General features: G+C 42.4%; 2 protein-coding genes across 2 annotated transcripts; one reads left to right on the forward strand and one right to left on the reverse strand.

Annotated features, from left to right (window-relative positions):
* The first annotated feature begins 7296 nt into the window (after window positions 1–7296).
* dnaja3b (DnaJ heat shock protein family (Hsp40) member A3b) lies at window positions 7297–13237 on the forward strand. Its single transcript, XM_062989489.1, has 12 exons — window positions 7297–7500; window positions 8326–8465; window positions 8656–8739; window positions 8902–9105; window positions 9270–9422; window positions 9774–9921; window positions 10053–10117; window positions 10193–10321; window positions 10798–10913; window positions 11699–11796; window positions 12327–12447; window positions 12880–13237. The coding sequence occupies exons 1-11, from the start codon at window positions 7299–7301 to the stop codon at window positions 12434–12436; spliced, it is 1449 nt and encodes a 482-aa protein (XP_062845559.1). The 5' UTR covers window positions 7297–7298; the 3' UTR covers window positions 12437–12447; window positions 12880–13237.
* A 4282-nt stretch (window positions 13238–17519) lies between these two features.
* On the reverse strand, window positions 17520–19001 carry LOC134303889 (beta-1,3-galactosyltransferase 2-like). Its single transcript, XM_062989344.1, has 2 exons — window positions 18976–19001; window positions 17520–18522 (listed from the first exon to the last, which is right to left on the reverse strand). The coding sequence occupies exons 1-2, from the start codon at window positions 18999–19001 to the stop codon at window positions 17520–17522; spliced, it is 1029 nt and encodes a 342-aa protein (XP_062845414.1).
* Between the last annotated feature and the right edge of the window lie 261 nt (window positions 19002–19262).

Here is a 19262-nt window from a genome sequence, read left to right on the forward strand (position 1 = left end):
CCTCGTCTGTGTGTTTGGGAGACAGTTTGGAGGTTCTTGGTAAGAGACCACAGTTCCATGTATCCTATGTTATGGTACCTCGGTTAGTTACGGTGTTTGGTGTGTTTGGTGAGAGCTCACACACGCTGTACACAGACTGACTGTTTCACCTCTGTGTGTTACAGGGATCAGATTCTAAACCTGTTTCTATTTACAAATTTTACCATGAAGTTGATTGGAGAAACACTGGGAATCTGTTCTTTCTACTTTTATCTGTTAAATAAAGGTTCAAGCCCCAGCACTGCCAGACATGGCCCTTAACTCTAAAGTGCTTGAATTGTATTGTCATAATTGTAAATGTCCACTAAATGTCCTTAATGTAAAAAATAATAATAAAAAATGATCTGCACATCCACTATCGTTATTTAAAACTGATTCTTTCCCTCTCACAGGAATGTTTGGACAGGAAATCTGATCCCTTCTGCTCAGTAAACAAACATCTGATTTGGTCTTTACTGTAAAAGCTCTCACATTATTTACTTTTCACAGTCTGCGCACACACACACACACACACACACACACACACACACCGGAGTGTGTACAGAGCAATCACACAGCATGTTCCTCATTCTACATAACCAGAACTCATCACATTTTCTCACCCATAAAAGTCCTCAAATAAAGAGTGTGTTTGTGTAAATGCTCAATAAAAGTGAGCCCGGACAGACAGGTCTGAAAGGTTTAGTGCTGATGAAAGGGGAACCGAGGGGACGTGTGAACAAACAGCAGCAGAGTTTGGGTATGGAGCAGGTCTCGGTGGGTAAACATCTACTGTGAGAATCCTTCATGGGAAAAGTGAAGTGTTCACCAGCTCCGACGTCCAGGTCCAGGACAGGAATGATCAGATTACCTTCAGATTCAGGTGGTTCATCGGAGATTAGATTATGGATTTAGTCCTAATGTAAACACGGCATCTTTACTGTGACCAGCGCTGGATTCAGGCTGAGAGTCTGGGCATGTATGGAGGACCACGCCTCTGTCTGGACTCTAATGTCCCTTATCCTGGTGCCATCAGTTAGCAACTGTTGTTATTGTTGTTGATTTTTTTGTTAACATTGTTGTTGATGTTGTTTTGTTGTTGTTATGTAAACTCGATAATCAGGAGGGGTGTCTACATACTTTTGGCAAACTGTGTACACAGTTTTACCGGACCTCTGATCTCAGGGCTTGATGCCGCGGTCGTGATTTGCTTCGGATTAAAGCGCGAAATGAACGAATGAACATGAATAAATGAGCGTAACGTAATAAACTCCACATCCTGCTGCACCTCCACATCTGGATCAGATCAGTCTTTCAGGAGGAACCTGGGGAACAGAGGCACCAGGCGTTTATCAGGATCTCAATCTGGATGGAGAATTACCAGCGCTTATAGTAATTTTCCCCAATTTCAGTCCCCGAGCGCCACCCCATCGTTTCACCGTGCATGTTCCTGTGCCTCCACATCTGGCTGGAACCCTACAGGGTGTGTCGGGGTGCAGGAGTTGAGGAACGTTTATGTGATCCTCAGCATTCTCTGATATTTGGGTCGGTTTCTAGAGAGACGTGATTGGTTGACGCTGGTTGGTGAGATCAGACTTGCACATCTGGAAGTGGCTCGTACTGTAGATTGGATCCAGATGTGCTAATCAAGCGGGATGTGAGTGAGCTTTAAATGCTGAACTTGCAGTGTGGAACCCAACCCCTCAGGTCTGATTTATTAAATAAGGTTTGGGCGTCGCCTTTGTCTAGAAGCACTCGTGCATTACAGCAGTTTTCTCTTCTCTGTCCTCTAATATACAGTTTATTTATTTCTTTATTTATTCTTCATCAGTAATTTCAGGGTCATGGTCAGGGTTGTGGTGAATCCACAGCCTATCCCCAAAACACTGGATACATCCTGCACACACACCAAACTTTATCCTGAACTGATGACAGCAAACAAACAGCAGCATCAAAGTGGAACAGTGGGTGCCGACAGGAACCCCTAAAGTAGCTCAGAGATACCAAAGATACCCACAGAACTAAACAAACACCTCTCAGTCTCAACAAAACGCTGCCTGGTGGAACTTCACAAAGCCACAGTTAATAAGGAACTTTAGACGCTTCTCTTCAGTTCTGTAGTTACAGTTCAAGCTACTGACGATCAGAGGGCCTTGCTAAAGGGCCCGACAGTGGGGTTTTACCCTGCAACCTTTTGAGTACTAGTCCAGGGCCTTAGCCTTTGACCTATCACTGTCCACATTCATAGCAGCATTATAATTTAGCTCTAATATAGAGTTGTGTAAAGAGCACACAACCTGGACCCATGAGCAATAATGAAGTCAGTTGTCTTTAAAGATTTAAACTCCCTCCGTGGAGACACGCTGTAGTTCCTGTGTTCCTCTGAGCTGACGGCTCTGTGGACTGTGTTGATGCTGATGTTTTATCTCCATCAGTTGAGGAGAACCATCAGATCTTCCTGGATGTTGAGGTGTTTTCTGAGATCTGATTGGTGTTGGTGGATCGTGTTTTTGAGAGAGATGTTACTAGTGCTGGTAAACAGGTTTAGACATTGTTTTCATGGAACTTGGGTTGAATATTTTGGTTTCTTGTGGGCTGAATATTGTCGATGCAATAACAGACTTTGCTCCGAGTTCCTGACATTAGTGGTGAAGTGTTTCTAATCCTGGTGTTTGTAGAACATTCCGTCTTTTTCTTCAGTTTTCCTGCAGGTCTGATTTTAGTTTCTAATCCATCTACACTCACTCATGTCCACATTTAATCAGAAAGCATCTCCGGTTTTAAACTTTATTCTTTTCAGACCCTGTAGAGGAAGTGTGACCACGTTTCTCCATCATTCCTTTCTAAATTTGCTCCTCCTCGATTTCCCGTCTGATCAGAAACTCATTACCATTTGTTTATGCAGCATCAGGTGGAAAATGTTAAAAGCAGGTGAACATTTAGGGCTGTTTTTTTGGGGTGTGGTGGGGGGGTGAATACTCGAATATATTTTAAAGGGGGCCGCTGTTTGTCTTTGAGTGCCCATTTCCATGAGAACCCTCTTCCATGAGTCCTCCGTCTCCCAGCGTGGAATCTCACACGACCGCTCAGTATTTACTCACAGTAAACACGGCCGAGATCAGCCCGAGTAAACAGGTACTAAAGTACCAGGTGCCGCTCGGGATTGTGGGTATGTTTTCACCGAGGTGTCCCACAGTGAACCGCAACACTTCACGTTCCTCCGAACATGGGTTCTAATCAATGAATGAGGTTAGGGACACAAGCAAACACAAACTGATTTGTTCACATCATCATTCATGACTTATCAATACTGCACTGATGCTTTAAATTTAAACATGCAGTGATGGATCAAACTAATCTACCTATTTTAATGTGTTTTCTCTCCATTTTTCCTCCCAGTTTAGTCATATCCAATTCCCTGATTGGATTTCACCTACTGCTGCAGACCTCCTCTCCTGTGCAGCACCATCGATCAGCCAGCAGAGGGCGTAATTGCAGCACTTATAAGGAATCCCTCCAGCCCTTCCTCCCTCGGACCAGCCAATTATGTCTGTATCGGCACCCGGCCGGCTGATAGCAGAGCTGAGATTAGAACTTGTGATGTTTTAGCGTTGTGTCACCTGAGCGACCATCACTAAACATTGATTTTCCTTCCACAGCATCAGTCTGATAACAGAACAGAACAGGTTACCGTCATGCTAGCGGAATGTTTTTGTACCTTTAGTTGATTTACACTGAATCTTATTTACAGTTTAATTTCTCTAGGTTACAGCACCTGTGGCTGCGTCCCAATCCACATCATACTGTACTAAGTACATGACAAAACACTGTCGTTACTACCAGACAAGCTTGCTTGACTGCAGACAGTATCGCCTACGTTCTAGCAGCATCTCATTTATGACAGACCTGTTTTTTTTTGCTAGTTCTTGGATTGTATCTGATCAGCAGGACCTGTTTTGTCCCAGCATAAAGTGACTGTTTAGGGTTTTACGAGGAATTATGAGGTTGTGCTACAAAGCTGAACGTCCAGTCAGAAGAACCCACATCAGATTCTGCGAGTGATCTGGAACCCGCCGCTCTGGGGTGTATGTAAACTTCTGAGCTTCAGCTGTGTGGATCTGAAACCATGATTGAAGCAGAAAACGTTTCCGGGTTCGTGGGGGGATGAATTATTGTGTCACTTCACACTGTAGGGCGGCGACTGTGACCCCCTGACCCCTGTACCGCTACATTTCAGCGTAATTACTCCTCTAATCTGCACAAATAACAGAGCTACAAGCACCAGGTCATGTTAGCCAGAACACCACGGATCTGGATTTGACTGAGCGCTCCGTCCTCGTTCTTGGCAGGTTCACTCGGTTCTGGAATGATGGGCTGAATTAGAACCACTGAAATGCATCTGGAAATCTGATCTGCTCGTCCCAGAGGTGCAGAACCCGCCAAAAAACCTACATCAGATTTAGCAATGCACGTATCCGTCCAACCAACCCGCGTGTTGTTGCGACACAATGTCTGAGCGCTCCAGCTCCACATGTGGATTTAATTCTGGATCGGCAGCTCTGCCAGGACCCGACCCGACACACCTGGTCCCGCTCCAATCATACACGCCCGAACCGGTCCGCTGAGACGCTGGATTAGTCAGCCGTGGGTCTGGTTCCTGAACTCGGCGAGGGAGAAACCTGGTGTGGTGATGAGACCCAGCGTACTCCACCCAGCTACAATGAAAACAACAGCTCTCATTTCCACATTCTTCCACTGGATCTGTGAGGAACGTCAGGTTAGATTAGAGCTGGAGCTTCCACACGTTCTCCTCAGATTTTCTTCTGGTGCAGAGCCCGTCCACACATGAACTCGGGGAAGATGGAATGAAGAGCGTACAGGAAATCCAACACTGATTTATTTAATATAAACAAATTCTTCATCCAATGGAACTTAGTAATGAAGAACAATCCACAGTAGTTAGTTAGTTTATAATCCTAACATTAGGATTATTACTTCTTTAAATTAAACATACCCACTTCCCTCTGAACTCAGCGCTCCTGAAAGCAGTTTATTTTAAACCTGATTAATAGCGGTGTGACTTTAATTTTAATTCTAAAATACCTCAAAAATGGTAACAGGCAGCAAATGGCACGCAGGACGTAGTTTGGAAATCCCTGGTCTAAACCTAAGCCTTGGTTTCATGTTGCATTCACTATGTGTCCAAAAGTATGTGGACAGCTCATATTATGAAGTATAATATAAAGTTCTTCCACCCCCTTCAGTCCTAACCAACCCCCCCCCCACCACCACCACCACAACACGTATGACTTATCAGTCTTTAGAACATGAACTACATCAGTTATAACAGAGCAGCACAGGGTCCAGCAAGTAGGAGCTCTAGAACCTGGGTTTGATCCTCTTCTTCTGATCACTGTATGTGGAGTTTAATATTTTTTGTTGTCTCTGTTTACTTTTTACCTCTCATAGACATGCAAAAGGTGGATTGGCTGATCTTGGTTGCAGAGCAGTTAATAGTTGAGTGAACAGATGAATGGCTGAATGAGTGGGTCAGTGTGTGTGTGTGGGGGGGGGGGGGGGGTAGCCTTAGCTAACCTGTACATCGCAGTCGGTCAGTAAATGAGCTGAGATCAGAACCAGGTGTGATGGGGTCGTGTATGGTGACGTCCGGATGGATCTGATCTATAAACAGCAGGTCTGATGGGTCACACAGAACTGAGGTCAATTCTACAAAATGAGCAACATCCTCTCGACCTCTGGAACCTGGTTCAGCTCGGCCTGCATGTGGCAGCCATCAAAGCCAATCAGAGGGCAGGAAGACTGACGGCTAATGAGGTAATGGAACCCAGATACAGAGAGAGGCAGGGAGAGAGAGTGGGGGTGGTGGGGGGTTCTGGGGACCTGGGTTCAAATCTGTTCTACAGCCACTGTGGGTGAGACGATTCTCCTGTTCTACTACAGCTGCAGCACAGCCTCCTTCAGTTAGAATGAAAAGTTATGAACTGCGACTTTCTAAATATTTATTATAACAGTTTTAATCCAAGATTTCCACACAGTTTTATCTCTTGATAAGTGATCAGAGGAGAAAGGGAAGAAATTAGACTTTATCTTTGTTGTTGCTCCTGCACTGAACCTTCCTCACTGTGAACATCAGAGTAGACCTCAACACAAGAACTTTTACTGCCCACCTCGGTCAACCACATCATCATGGCATCACCCACACTCGGCTCAGAACGATGCCCACAGTACCACTCACATCTTGACCTCTTATTATCCTACCTCTGATGCTCCTGCAGGGAAAAACACTGCTGATGGGAAGTGTTGGAGAACGTTTGGGAAAGTCCTGGATGTGATGTTAGAAGAACAGCGCCTCCTCAGAGCTCAGCTGAGTGGAAAATCCCTGAGTGGGTCCAGAATTCCTCCAGCATCAGAACTGAACGAGTGGAGAAGAGAAGAAACAACACAGACACATGAGCAGGGAGTCCTCAACAGAACCAGCAGCTCAACTCACTTAAACTAGTGCTTAAAGTTCTTAACTGGCTTTGCTTTAGGGCCCAACATCTGTACAGAGTTTAGAATAGAATAGAATCTTTATTGTCACTATTCACAGGTACAATGAAATTTCACGTGGCATCTCTCCAGTAGAGGTATTAGCAGCAGAACAGAAAAATATATAGGAAAAATTATTCACATTACAAAAAATTTTTAAATTTTTACTCTGATTAAGTAAATTTACATTGTAGTTTTAAATATTAAATACTGAACATGTGTGCGAATGCTGCATGGTTTGTGTGTGAGCCGTGTTGTTGTGTGTATGTGTGCTTAGTCTTTTTTCCGAATTTGGTATGTTCTCTCCATGTCTATAGTCCAGTTTAATATCACAGGTAAGTGGGGTGGAATTTTGAGTGGTTTTAGGATAAACTACAGCAGCAGGTGTGTGCTGTTTCCTGGAACCACAGTACAAGATGTTCACCATTTAGCACAGGAGTCTGACATGATTTTATTTGTGAGTAATAAAGATCGTCATGGAGTGAAAGCCTCCTGTCTAAAACATCAATACCAACTTTTATTAGTAGTAGTCTTAAGTGAAATGTTTTTGGTTTTCAATATTTTCACTATATTTATAATTAAACTAATACATTTAAACGCATTAATCAGGTTTTAATACTGTAGCGCTAATGTTTGTGATCACACAGCGACATCTGGTGGCTGAATAACGCAACTACACGTCTAAATAGTGTCGTTCCACACATGCGCAGTAGTGCACCGGTCAGGTAAACATGGCCGTCTCTACAGTCCTCAGCTCAGCTCGCTGTTTATGTAACACTTTATCCCGGGTTAATCTGAGTTATTTACCCGGTACATGTATTAGATATAAAAATATCCCGGGCTGGAGGGTTTTATCATGTCGCTATTATGTTTCTGTACTGGATGTGAGCCGGAGGAGAGAGAAGAGCGGAGTGACATTGAGGCTAAGTGCAGGTAATAGGCCGTATACTAAACCGCTTTATACATACTACACTAGTGCACTACTGACTTTAGATTATAACGGTGCTTAGGTCACTACCTAGGGTACTACATGTTTGAGTAAGCGCTATTTGTAATTCGGCCTTCGTTACAACCTCAGTCAAGTAATTCAGTAAATTTACCGTGTTTATTTAATTTTTATTTTAATTCTAAAGTAATCGTGTTTTAATTGAAATGACAAATGTTGAAAGTTAATTATTTTAATAACATTTTTACAGTGTGCAACTTTTTACATTTATGTATTTTAAAATGTCACATAATTTAATAAGACTTACATACTACACACGAGTCTTTTATATTTAAAAACTATTACAGTTATTTCAACATAAACTGTAATTATAAAAAGTGCAGGTCATTGTAAAATATGTCGTTTATAATGTGTACGCTGTTATAAGATCTTTTCTAAAACCATTAATAGAAAGAGCCAGAAAAACAGGACCGATGACGTCACTGTGCCTTAATCATGCAGTGCCAGAGTTCAGAGGTGACTAAATCATGGATGCAGCACAAACCAGTCCAGTGGTTCTCAAACATCTTAAAATAAAAGTAACCCACAGACACAGATGTTTAAAGAGTTAAGGACACTTTGTCATGCTTTTAATAAGGTTATAACAGGTTATAACAGTTTCTCTTTAGTAATGTGAAGCACCTCATGAGTCTGACCTGTAATTCACAGAGTCACTCATGTTTAGCAGGAGGGAGGAATTAGGCCAGTTTTATCACTGGTGCTGCACATCATCACACTAAATGTTCTGTTACCTTTGTGTGTGTGTGTTCCAGGTTCTAACAGTGGTGTGTGTATATCCGGTACACACTGGTTCCACAGCAGTGCGGCTCGTAATGCTGAGAAGGATTTCTACAGTGTTTTGGGGGTTCCTCGTACCGCCAGCCAGAGAGAAATCAAAAAAGCTTATTATCAGGTCAGAAGCACATCAGATCTCCACCTAAACATCACATACGTCCTGAACACAACACACAACCTGAACACTTAAACCGTCTGTTACATGGCATCTGTTACTAAATAATAAGTTTACACAGTTGTTTAGAGGATGTGGTTCGTAATTTGGATATTTTATTCATTAGTTTATGTTTGTGGTTGTTTTTCCTCAGATGGCTAAGAAGTACCATCCTGATACCAACCCCGATGACCCGCAGGCTAAAGAGAAATTCTCAGAATTGGCTGAAGCTTATGAGGTGGGTCAGAACATGGAAACACAGAGCACTATTTAAACAAGCTTTAGGATGGTTCCATTGTTAAGGGCACGTCAGCCAGGATCCGAAGCGCTGAATCGTCCCCTAAACCTTCATGATTTTGGTTTAGTCACGTGTTCTGTGTGTGTGTGTGTGTGTGTGTAGGTTCTGAGTGATGAAGTAAAGAGGAAGCAGTACGACACGTACGGAACGGCAGGACCGGGTCCGAGTCCTGGCGGGGCAGGGCAGCAGTACTGGAGCGGCAGAGCTACTGTGGACCCAGAGGAGCTGTTCAGGAAGATTTTTGGTGAATTTGCAGGAGCGCAGGGGTTCGGAGATTTCAGCTCCATATTCGAACAGCCACTCGAGGTTTGATCTGCTGCAATCAATAAACCATCACAGTCTAGAATTACATTTATATATACACACAACGTGGCCAAAAGTATTTGGACACCTGATCTTGTGGGACGTCCCTTTTCAAAAACAAACAGTATTAAAACTGTCTGTGTGTGTGTGTGTGTGTGTGTGTACAGTACGTGATGGAGCTGACGTTTACTCAGGCAGCTAAAGGAGTAAATAAGGAGATTACAGTGAACATAGAGGACGACTGTCCACGCTGTGATGGTAAAGGTCATGAACCGGGCACCAAGGTCACACACTGCCACTACTGTAACGGCACGGGCACGGTGAGGAACCTCTGCATCTCCTACACACACACACACACACACACACACACACACGCATGTTTACCCTTCTACCACCTCACCATCAAAAACACACCCGCCTGAGGCCATAACCAGTACATTACCAGTACTCAACTAGTATATTCTGGGTACATTACTGGTACACAACCAGTACATAACCAGTACATTACAGGTACATTATTGGTACATAACCAGTACAGTACTAGTTCTTTACCAGTACATTACTAGTACTTTACTGGTACAGTACTTGTACATTACAGTGCTTTGTAAGTAAAACAGACTTTTATCATGGCTTATTCTTGTGTGTGTGTGTGTGTGTGTGTGTGTGTGTAGGAGTCGATCAGTACAGGTCCGTTTATGATGCGCTCGACATGCCGACGCTGTGGTGGGCGGGGCTTCATCACTATCACGCCCTGTATAAACTGCAGAGGAACGGGTCACACCAAGCAGAAGAAGAGTTTGGTGGTGCCCGTACCCGCAGGTCTGCTCACTCACACACGAGAATTCATCCTGATTATAAACGTGTCTACAGATAAATGTGATTCATTAACTGTGTGTGTGTGTGTGTGTGTGTGTGTGTGTGTGTGTGTGTGTGTGTGTGTGTGTGTGTAGGAGTGGAAGATGGACAGACTGTTCGGATGCCGCTGGGAAATAAACAGATCTACATCACATTCAGAGTGAGTTTCTTTAAACATGGATCTTTTATGGATGGAGTGGAGGTGGAGTGATAGAGCCATTATTGTGTGTATCAGGTTCAGAGGAGTCCTCTGTTTCGGAGGGATGGAGCTGATATCCACTCGGATGTGATGATCTCAGTAGCTCAGGCCGTGTTGGGAGGAAGCGCTCGAGCTCAGGGTCTGTACGGAACCGTCGACATCCCGGTGAGATTCGGCTTTACCTCACCTGGTTTCTCATGGTGCTTCCACACTCACGTTCTTCACTTCACTACAGTGTTTACATTTAATATTCCTCAAGTAGTTTTATTGTTTTTTTTATTATTACATTTTATTATAGATTAGAAACGTAATCAAGCTCGAGCCAAACATCAAAGTCTGAGTGAAATAAGAATAGAAAATGACGTTCACTGATTTCAGCTTTATTAACTATTAACACAGGGATTCAAACCTGCTGCTCCGAGTCCCCCGTCTTACAGGCACCAAACCAGCTGTGTATTTCAATAAATATTCACTTTCTCTTTTGGAGTTTAGACTCTTGGCTGAATTTTCTGATCAGAATCAGTTTTTATTTGAATGTTTGACGTTTGAACTTGATTTTAAGACTTTTATTTATTTATAACTAAACATTCAGTCTGTATCTTCTTTAGAACCTTGTTTCCTTATTTCTCTGTGACTTTCAGATCCCGTCTGGAGTTCAGACTGACCAGAAGATCCGTCTGGGTGGTAAAGGAATCGCCCGCATCAACGGATACGGCTACGGAGATCACTACGTCCATCTCAAAGTCAAAGTGCCCAGGTAATGAACGTCCACGGCAGCTTCACACACCAACCGCCACACACACGTCACACGCAACCTCGTTTTCATTAAAAAAAAATCCTCATATAAATCATTAGAATAAAGACAGTCAGTGGTAAGAATCTCACACAGCATCAGAACCGCCTGCTCAGAAATCAGATCATGTGGGAGCTTTCATTCATTTAAAAATTCCTTCATGATCTTGTTCCACAGTACCTCAGTAAATATGGTTATTAGGTCCCGTCAGATCAGCCCACAGGAACATACTGGCCGTACTGGTCACTCAGCACAGAAGTGGAAAATGGCCCTAATCTATGGAACGTTGGATCTGAGGGCTCTAGATGGCCTTGGCATGAGAGGAGGGTTAAGATCCACCTGTTTAGATTAGCTTTTAATTCATGTTGTTTTTTTATTATTAATATAAAGCTTATTATTGGTATAATATTATTATTATGTTGTTGTTGTTCCTCACTTTAAGAAGGAACTTTAAGAGTGTTAGGAGCTTCATCTCTGCAGCTGGAGAATTAAATGAACTGTCCACTAGAGGGCAGAACAGCACCGAATTTCACTTTTTATATTTTTATCATTTAGCAGACTTACAGTATTGTGATAGTATACTGTCTAAGCAATTGAGGGTTAAGGGCCCAACAGTGGCAACCTTTGTTTCTCTAAATGTGTCCATCCATCCTATTGCCGACCGTCCTCTTCCTCTTTTACCTCCAACTCTTCCAAGCATCATTAATTGTGTAATGCTGTTTGTAATAAGTGAAGCCTCCTCCTGACAGGAAGTTAAGTCGGAGACAGAGGGAGCTGATGCTGAGTTATGCTGAGGAGGAGACGGATGTAGAAGGAACCGTTAATGCAGTCACCAGATCAGAATCAGGTACTGAGATCCATCCACACCAAACGTCTTCATAGAACTTACATGTTACATGTTACGTGTTCATAATGTATATGTGTATGTATTGCAGTGTATATTTATGTGAATGAGCACATGTAAGTGTAAGATCGATTTGCTCAGGTAAAGTTCTTTAGAGCAGCTCTCAGTAGAGGGACTCTAGGGGAGTTGGGTGTGTCTAAATTTAGACAATGCATAAGGCAGGGCTGCAGTCACACAGGCCAAACACTCCAGCCTCATGGTTTTATAAAGCTTTCAGATCAAAAGTGCAAGTGTGAAAACACTTGAAAATCCGCTAACCTTCTGTTCTACTGTGTGTGTGTTTGTGTGTATGTGTATGTGTGTGTGTGTGTGTGTGTATGTGTGTATGTGTGTGTGTTTGTGTTTGTATGTGTGTGTGTGTGTGTGTGTTTGTTTGTGTGTATGTGTGTGTGTGTGTGTGTGTTTGTGTGTATGTGTGTGTGTTTGTGTGTATGTGTGTGTGTTTGTGTTTGTATGTTTGTGTGTATGTGTAGTGAGCTCTGAGCAATCACAGAAGGGATCTGGAGTGGATGAGGTGAGTGAGGAGAAACAACCTGAGGAGGAAGGAGGATTCTTTTCCAAACTGAAGCGGATGTTCTCCTGAAGAAGCAGCAGGTAGGAACCTTCAGTACAGTCACATACTCTTCATGATTAAATGTCAGGGTGCATTTATGTTATAAGGGGCAAGAAAGCTCTCTTACAGTACAAAGACGTGTACGTGAGGTGAACTGGAGATACAAAATTAGCCATGAAGGTGTTTGATATTAAACTTGAACTGATGAATCATGGGTAACCTGTAACTATCAGTCCTGTCATGGATGGAACCTATATGAAAACATCACCTTACAGTCATAATATAACAAAACAAACCCTCTGTACACACGTGTGGTACATCTCACCCATTGGTAATACCACAAGGTGGCACTATAATGAGGTACTGTAGGTTTTGACCTGTCCACATGCTCATGACTTTCTTGGGTTCCTCTAGATCTAAGAGAATTGACCGCTGTGTGTGAATTGTGTTCCTCTCTGACCCTCTCTCTATAGGTGAAGCACCTTCATGGTGTTAATGAGGGTTCAGATGTTCTTCACCCAGCTTATCTAAACCAGTCGAGGATGAGAAGAGACGGAACATTACCCATCAGCCACTGGGGCTCCACAGTCGCTCCATGAACACCCATCAGAACAGCGGGATTAATTCTGTGTGTTAATCCCATGTGATGAGGAGCGGCTGATGTGATCAGGCTCGTTATTCTCCTGTTTCGTGCTCTTTTGATGGACGTAAGGAGGCTCAGTTGTGTATTTTTGGGTGGAGCTGCTGGACCGTGAGTAGAAGCTGAAGACGTTGATCTGTGTATTTTTATTATAGAAATAATAAATAATAAAAAATTCAACTAGAAATGAATCTGAGTTAAAGCTGCATCATTTCTGCATGTGTTTGTGACCTGAGCTCTTGTTTTTAAGTGGATAAATAAATAGCAGCAGCTTCTAATTGATAGCTTTTTGTTTGTCCTTTCAGAATAATGATCCTAGTGCTATTCATATGGGCACAGAGAAACAATCAAATGTAATTATCATTAATGAGGAATTATGAGGCCATACCGTAAAGTTACATGATGTTATAGAACTTTCTACACCATCAAAATAATCATCTGAGCTTCTGTCTGGATATTTTTACCCAGTAGATTTTAAACCAACTCACAATAAACTTCTGATTTCTTTTGGTCAGGAAAGTTTGTGTTCCGTTCATTCAGTCACAGAAAAAGAACAGTAGCAGAATTTGTTAAAATCTCATAAAGTGCATGTTTGTTATCCAGACATCGAGTGTCACGCTGTCTAAAGTAAACCTGGTGTTTGTTTTATTTGTTTGGTGTTTAAATGAGGTGTTTAAAACTGCTCCTACCTTCTGTAATCACTGTCATAAATCTGGCAACCCTGTGAGGAACCGTGAGAGTGATTTCCTGTTGAAGTAACTCATGAGTTCATGTGTGGTCAGAAAGCTCATGTAAATGTTCACCTGGTGCTTCCCAGGACACCTCATTCACCTCACCTCAGGAACACAGAGGAACGTCATTTACGAGGTCTAAAGATCAAAGCAGGTTCATGAAAAGAGAAGGAAAGTATTCCTCACTTTGTACCACTTGGAGAAAGTGGCACACATAAAAGGCCGAGACACGAAGCTCAGCATGCAAATCAGTGCAGTTTGCATTTGCAAAACATTTAACCATGTTGAAAGATTTAGTGCTGCAGAATGAACTCTTCATTTTTAAATGGACAGGAAGTCAAACTACATCAAAGCATCAGAAATAATGGGACAGTAATTTTACATACTCCATTCTTCATGATGTCAGTAGAAATGAAGGTTTAATTTTAGATGTAAAACTGATTTGCATCGGTCAAACTGCCCCCATCCTCCCCTCCATCTGGGTAAAGCTGCAGAAATGGGAGTGTGGGGCGGTGGGGGTAGATTTGGTTGCGGCAATAAAGTTTTTATCAAATCTACGTGTAGAAGAACAAGAAGAAGTAAAGGTAAGTGGTGGCATGAGTGCTGGAGGGATGCGGAGAGAGGAGCGCTGTCCTCCGTACGCACTGAGACTCTCTGTAAGATTCCACTACTCACTGCGGCGCTCCTTAACCAGTAATGGTTGCCAGAGAGCACAGGAAGATTTAGCATATCCAAAATTGGGAGCAAACAGAGGAACAAGCAATCCACCACCACACACACAATGAATTCATGGTCTATATGTTGTATTTCTGGTTAAGCGACCCCCCACACGTACGTTTGATGAACACATGAAGTACCTCCTACTATTCAAATTTCCGCTGTTTGTTTCAGACGCACTTCTGAGAAAGCATGTCTCAGGTCTCGTACACACAGGACTGGATTTACTGTCCATTTTAATAATAAACACAGAGAACCAAACTCACACCGAAACTATACAGACGAGGAAAAGTTCTGCAGGTCAGAGTGGACAGAACGAAGTTAATGAGGAGTAAAAGTTGTGTGTTGAGCCTCGGTGAGATCCACCCTTCAGGGTTTGGGTGTTGGAGAACGTTGAGGTTAAAGCAGTTCTGGAACTTTGCAGAGCAAATGAATGCAAAGCAGATCATTAAGTAAAACCAATCCTCAGTGAAACACCGGCAGGGTGCTCGAGTCAGAGCAGAGTGAATCCAGGCCACCGTTTACATCCAGATGAGCCTCAGTACTTTTAAAAGTGGTCTCAAACAGGTCCTGTATGGTTTTGTGGTGGGTGCTGGAGTTGCTCTAGAGCTTTAAAAAGGTGGGGATCTACGTGACCGTTATCATTCCAGAAGTTACGAAGCATTTATGATGATCCAAGTATTCATCAACCCCTTTTTAAATACTAGCAGTTTGTATGGGGGGGTTGTTTGCACCATAGGGTGCACCTAATCCAAAAAAAGCTTTTTATTTGCCAGTAAAGTGATCATTGTGGGCTGGTTGGAAACCCAAACCCAACATGGGAACATGGGACAGACACAATCTGACCTCACACAGAGAGTAAACAGAGGAGAGAATCAAACCTGAAACTGTGATTAACTGTTCATTATTTATATTTCTTTTAAATTCATTCATTTACCACCACTGGTCAGGGTCGTGGTGGGAGTGGCAAAAAGTAAATGCAGTCTTGCATCACATGAACACTGGAAGATATAGCACATCTGGAGCAGTGGTTTTCCTTCAGGTCTGATGTGCTTAGGGTAATTTGACCTGTTTGGTGACACTTTACTTGTAAATCAGACCACAGAGGTTAGTTTCTAATCCCTGTTGTTTATTCAGTATTTACTTATATAACCAATAACCAATAATGCTGTCAGGAGGAACACGGCTGGGCATCATCTGCATGGATCAAGAGTCACCTGAACAGTGACAGTCCAAGCAGTCCAGGCACTATTAACATGCTTCAGTAGGACCCACATTCTTCTCCCATATCACTGTGTTCAGTAACAGCTGAAGATTTAGATGTTCCACCAGCAGCCTCGTCCAAACAGCTGCTCATGTGAACATGGCTGTAACATCATCCCGATTGGAACTCATAATCTTGTCATACTATTCACTAGTTCACAGTTTCTGTTTTCTGAACCTGTGTTCATTACTCCATAATTGTGAGGATAGGAATGGTCACAGGGTGTCCCAAATACTAAATTCCACTAAATAAACGTTCTTCAGGAATGGTGTCGTCAGTACAGGGTTGTTTGCATTCAATACCCCTGAGGCCGAATCACTTTCCTGCATTGCTGTGTTAGGGCTTCAAACTAAAACGGTTGCATTCATGTTGACAGCGAGCAGCATGGTGCGGTCGCTCGGTTTTCCTCCGGCTGGTTGTCCTGAATCCCCGCTATTACCAGTGCTGTAGTCTTCCACACAGTCTCTGTACACTGGTGCACCAGTTATATCATTTAATAATCTACCATCATTCAGATATAGACTTTATTATTCAGATTAAACACCTTTTTACTCTCGTACAAATCTACACCAATGTAGGAACACAGATCTGCTTGAACCCTGTTAGAACATGACGTAGGTGGAACAGGATATTTTAGCATTGGTAAGTCAATGGTTAGTTCTCAGTACTTGGTGAATAAGTTAATTAGTATTGATGGTTATCAGGGCAGAACATGCAGCTGTTCAAACAGTCAGTACAGAAAAAAGCTTTAGGACCAGAGAGACTTGAAAGGTATGAGGAACAGGGTGATGTTTGATAAGCTTTGTTCACCAGTTTCACGCCCAGCTATTACATCAAATCCTGAAATTCCGGACAGGGAACAACGCTCATTCAGTATCAGTATCTCATGTTATTATATAGGGTTAATGTGGGTGTATATAGTAGGCACTGTATGGATTTTACAACAGGTGTGTTCTGCATGGGAAAGCATGGGAAAGGTGGACCTGACTGAGACAGTAAACACCAGCAGCTTCATACAATTAAGCTCGAAATAATCTCAGATTACCACCAGTCACTCAACAGCTCATGTTTCCTCTAAATACATCATTTATTATCATAATGTATTCTGTCTATACATCACTAATGTGTTCCATCTATACATCACTAATGTATGAAGATAAATAAAACCCTCATTCAGTAAAAATTCTAATAGATTTTTTACTCATTTGTTCAAAACTTAATGCATACACATTCATATATGTTTAAACATTTATATACATTTAAACATTTATACACTTTTAAATCATTTAAATACGTACATTCATATACGTATGTTCCTAAGATCATTTTCAAAGTCTTCAAGTCAGATTCTTCATCAGATTGAGGCCTGATCTGATAGATTTTTGACATTCTAGCACATTGAGGTGAGTTGGTGTGTGGGTTGGTGTTGCTCAGTGATGGACTCTTCTATCCAGTACGTATTCTTGCCCCTTACCCAGTGTTTCTGGGTGGTGCAGTTGTATCCGTTGAGTGCCTGGCCAGGCTGGTGGCACTACCAGGACTCAGAACTCAGGTTTGAAGACATGGCGGTGGTGGGCTGGTGTATTAGACTGCCATCCGACCCTTGTACCATAAATTTCCTCTGTAGTGTATCTAGGGTTAGGGTAAGTGTTGTGAGCACATCCTTAACAAGGAACTATGTGTCACATTAAACATTTCATCAGCATTTCACTCTACAGTCTCTATATTTCAGTCACTTGTAAATTCAGTGAAATTCAGATGTTAACATTGTGGTCCTGGTTTGTGAAGATCAGTCCAGTACGATATCAGTTCATCAGGATTGTACGTAATTACAGCTATGAGACTGGCGTAGTAGCAGCGGTTGTATGTTCCAGGTGGCTTGACTACAAACCGGGCAGGGATGGGAGGGCTTATCGGATATATCTGGAGTTGTTGGAGGCACATCCCGATATACGCATCCTCTATAAAAATGGGTTTGATTTTTTTTGACATCTGCAGGATCTTTTCCGGCAGGTCCATTGAAATGATGTAGCACATTCCTAATGGATATGGTGGGTACACAGAGTCAGCGTAGACTTCTGGAGGAATGTAGAACTTGTTATAAGGGTCTCTGATCACAACATTTTCATACGATATCAGTCCAGTGATGTAGTTCTTCTGAGGTGTTACGGAATCCTGAAGCATTTTGATCATTGCCGTGATGTTAAGCAGCATGTCTGCATCCACCTTGGCAGCGTACTTGACCTGGGCACAGCGATCTTTCAGCCACTCCAGCATTATCATGGTTTTAATGGTTAGATTCCTGTAGGAGTCAATAAAGTCACTCTGCAGAATATCCTGGTGCTGTAGGTTCTCCAGTTCTATGCGCTTCTGGTCTGTTTTAGAATCGTTTTCACTTGGTAAGCCCAGAAGAAACAAAACCAGGACTTGTCCGTCTCGGACGGCGCTGTCGTTTCCCCATGTTTTCCTAATGGCAATACGTTGTTCAGTTTGGTGAGGCGCCACTGGAACCATTACCACCATGAAGGGTTTGTGCTGACTGCACTTGTCCGGGTGATCCAATATGAAATTGTATTGATGTGGGTATGACACATAGTACGATTCTAGATTCTCAAACCTCCACGGCCCAGATTCTGGATACCCCTGGAGCTGAGTTCTTATGAACTGATGAGTAAAAATCACTGTGACCACCAGGAGGAAAAAGACCAGAACACACTTCCAACTGGCCTTGCCCCTTGTGGGTACAGTCTGAGGCTTTTGGGTGCTAAAGAAGAAAATAAATGAAAATTACAAGACTGAATAATATGGGGTGTTAAAATGTATGATTATAGATCATTTTATGGATATTAGAACACAACCACACTATCGTAAATATCATCATTAATAAAATGAAAGAAATTTTAAATACCTGGACTTCTTTAATCTTTATATTGCAGCAGAGATTCAGAGATGAATTACAACAGGCTCATTTTTTCCTTTTAACTGTGGAGATAATTGAGCCTGTGCCCACTGTAGACTCAGATTTTTTGTGCTTGGACTGGAGTGTGATGTGGTGCTGTGGTAGCCCATCCAGCTCTAGGTTTAATATATTGTGCCCACCACTGGTGTACAGCATTTTTTAGTTACTGTGGCATTTCTGTCAGTGGAAACCAGACTGGCCATTCTCTTTTGACCTTTATTGAAAGGTTTATAATGGTGTTTTCGCCCGCAAACTGACCATAAGTGAATGGACGGCTTATACATTGTGCTGCCGATAATTAATTGTAAACTTACATGATTAAGTAGTTGTACAGGTGTTCCTAATAAAGTGGTTGTTGAGTGTATGTTTTTTCTCAATTGCTTTATACTGGTATGGGTCGTGACAGGTCTGGTTTCACTGGGGAACACTGGACAGGGTTCCAGTCCACCACAGGACTTTGTTATATTGTTCTCAGACCAACAAAAGAAAACATATGAATATATATTATTCATATATCTTATTCATATGGATAAATATATGAATAT

Source organism: Trichomycterus rosablanca, chromosome 27, assembly GCF_030014385.1.
Source record: "Trichomycterus rosablanca isolate fTriRos1 chromosome 27, fTriRos1.hap1, whole genome shotgun sequence".
Taxonomy (NCBI): domain Eukaryota; kingdom Metazoa; phylum Chordata; class Actinopteri; order Siluriformes; family Trichomycteridae; genus Trichomycterus; species Trichomycterus rosablanca.

Bases quoted from the DNA above. Each gene is read 5' to 3' on its own strand.
- dnaja3b (XM_062989489.1), top strand. From the start codon at position 7,299: ATGGCCGTCTCTACAGTCCTCAGCTCAGCTCGCTGTTTATGTAACACT. The intron at 7,501-8,325 runs GTAATAGGCCGT...TGTGTGTTCCAG, and splicing joins GACATTGAGGCTAAGTGCAG to GTTCTAACAGTGGTGTGTGT. The intron at 10,322-10,797 runs GTGAGATTCGGC...TGTGACTTTCAG, and splicing joins ACGGAACCGTCGACATCCCG to ATCCCGTCTGGAGTTCAGAC.
- LOC134303889 (XM_062989344.1), bottom strand. From the start codon at position 19,001: ATGTATAAGCCGTCCATTCACTTATG. The intron at 18,523-18,975 runs GTCAGTTTGCGG...TTTCTTCTTTAG, and splicing joins AAGCCGTCCATTCACTTATG to CACCCAAAAGCCTCAGACTG.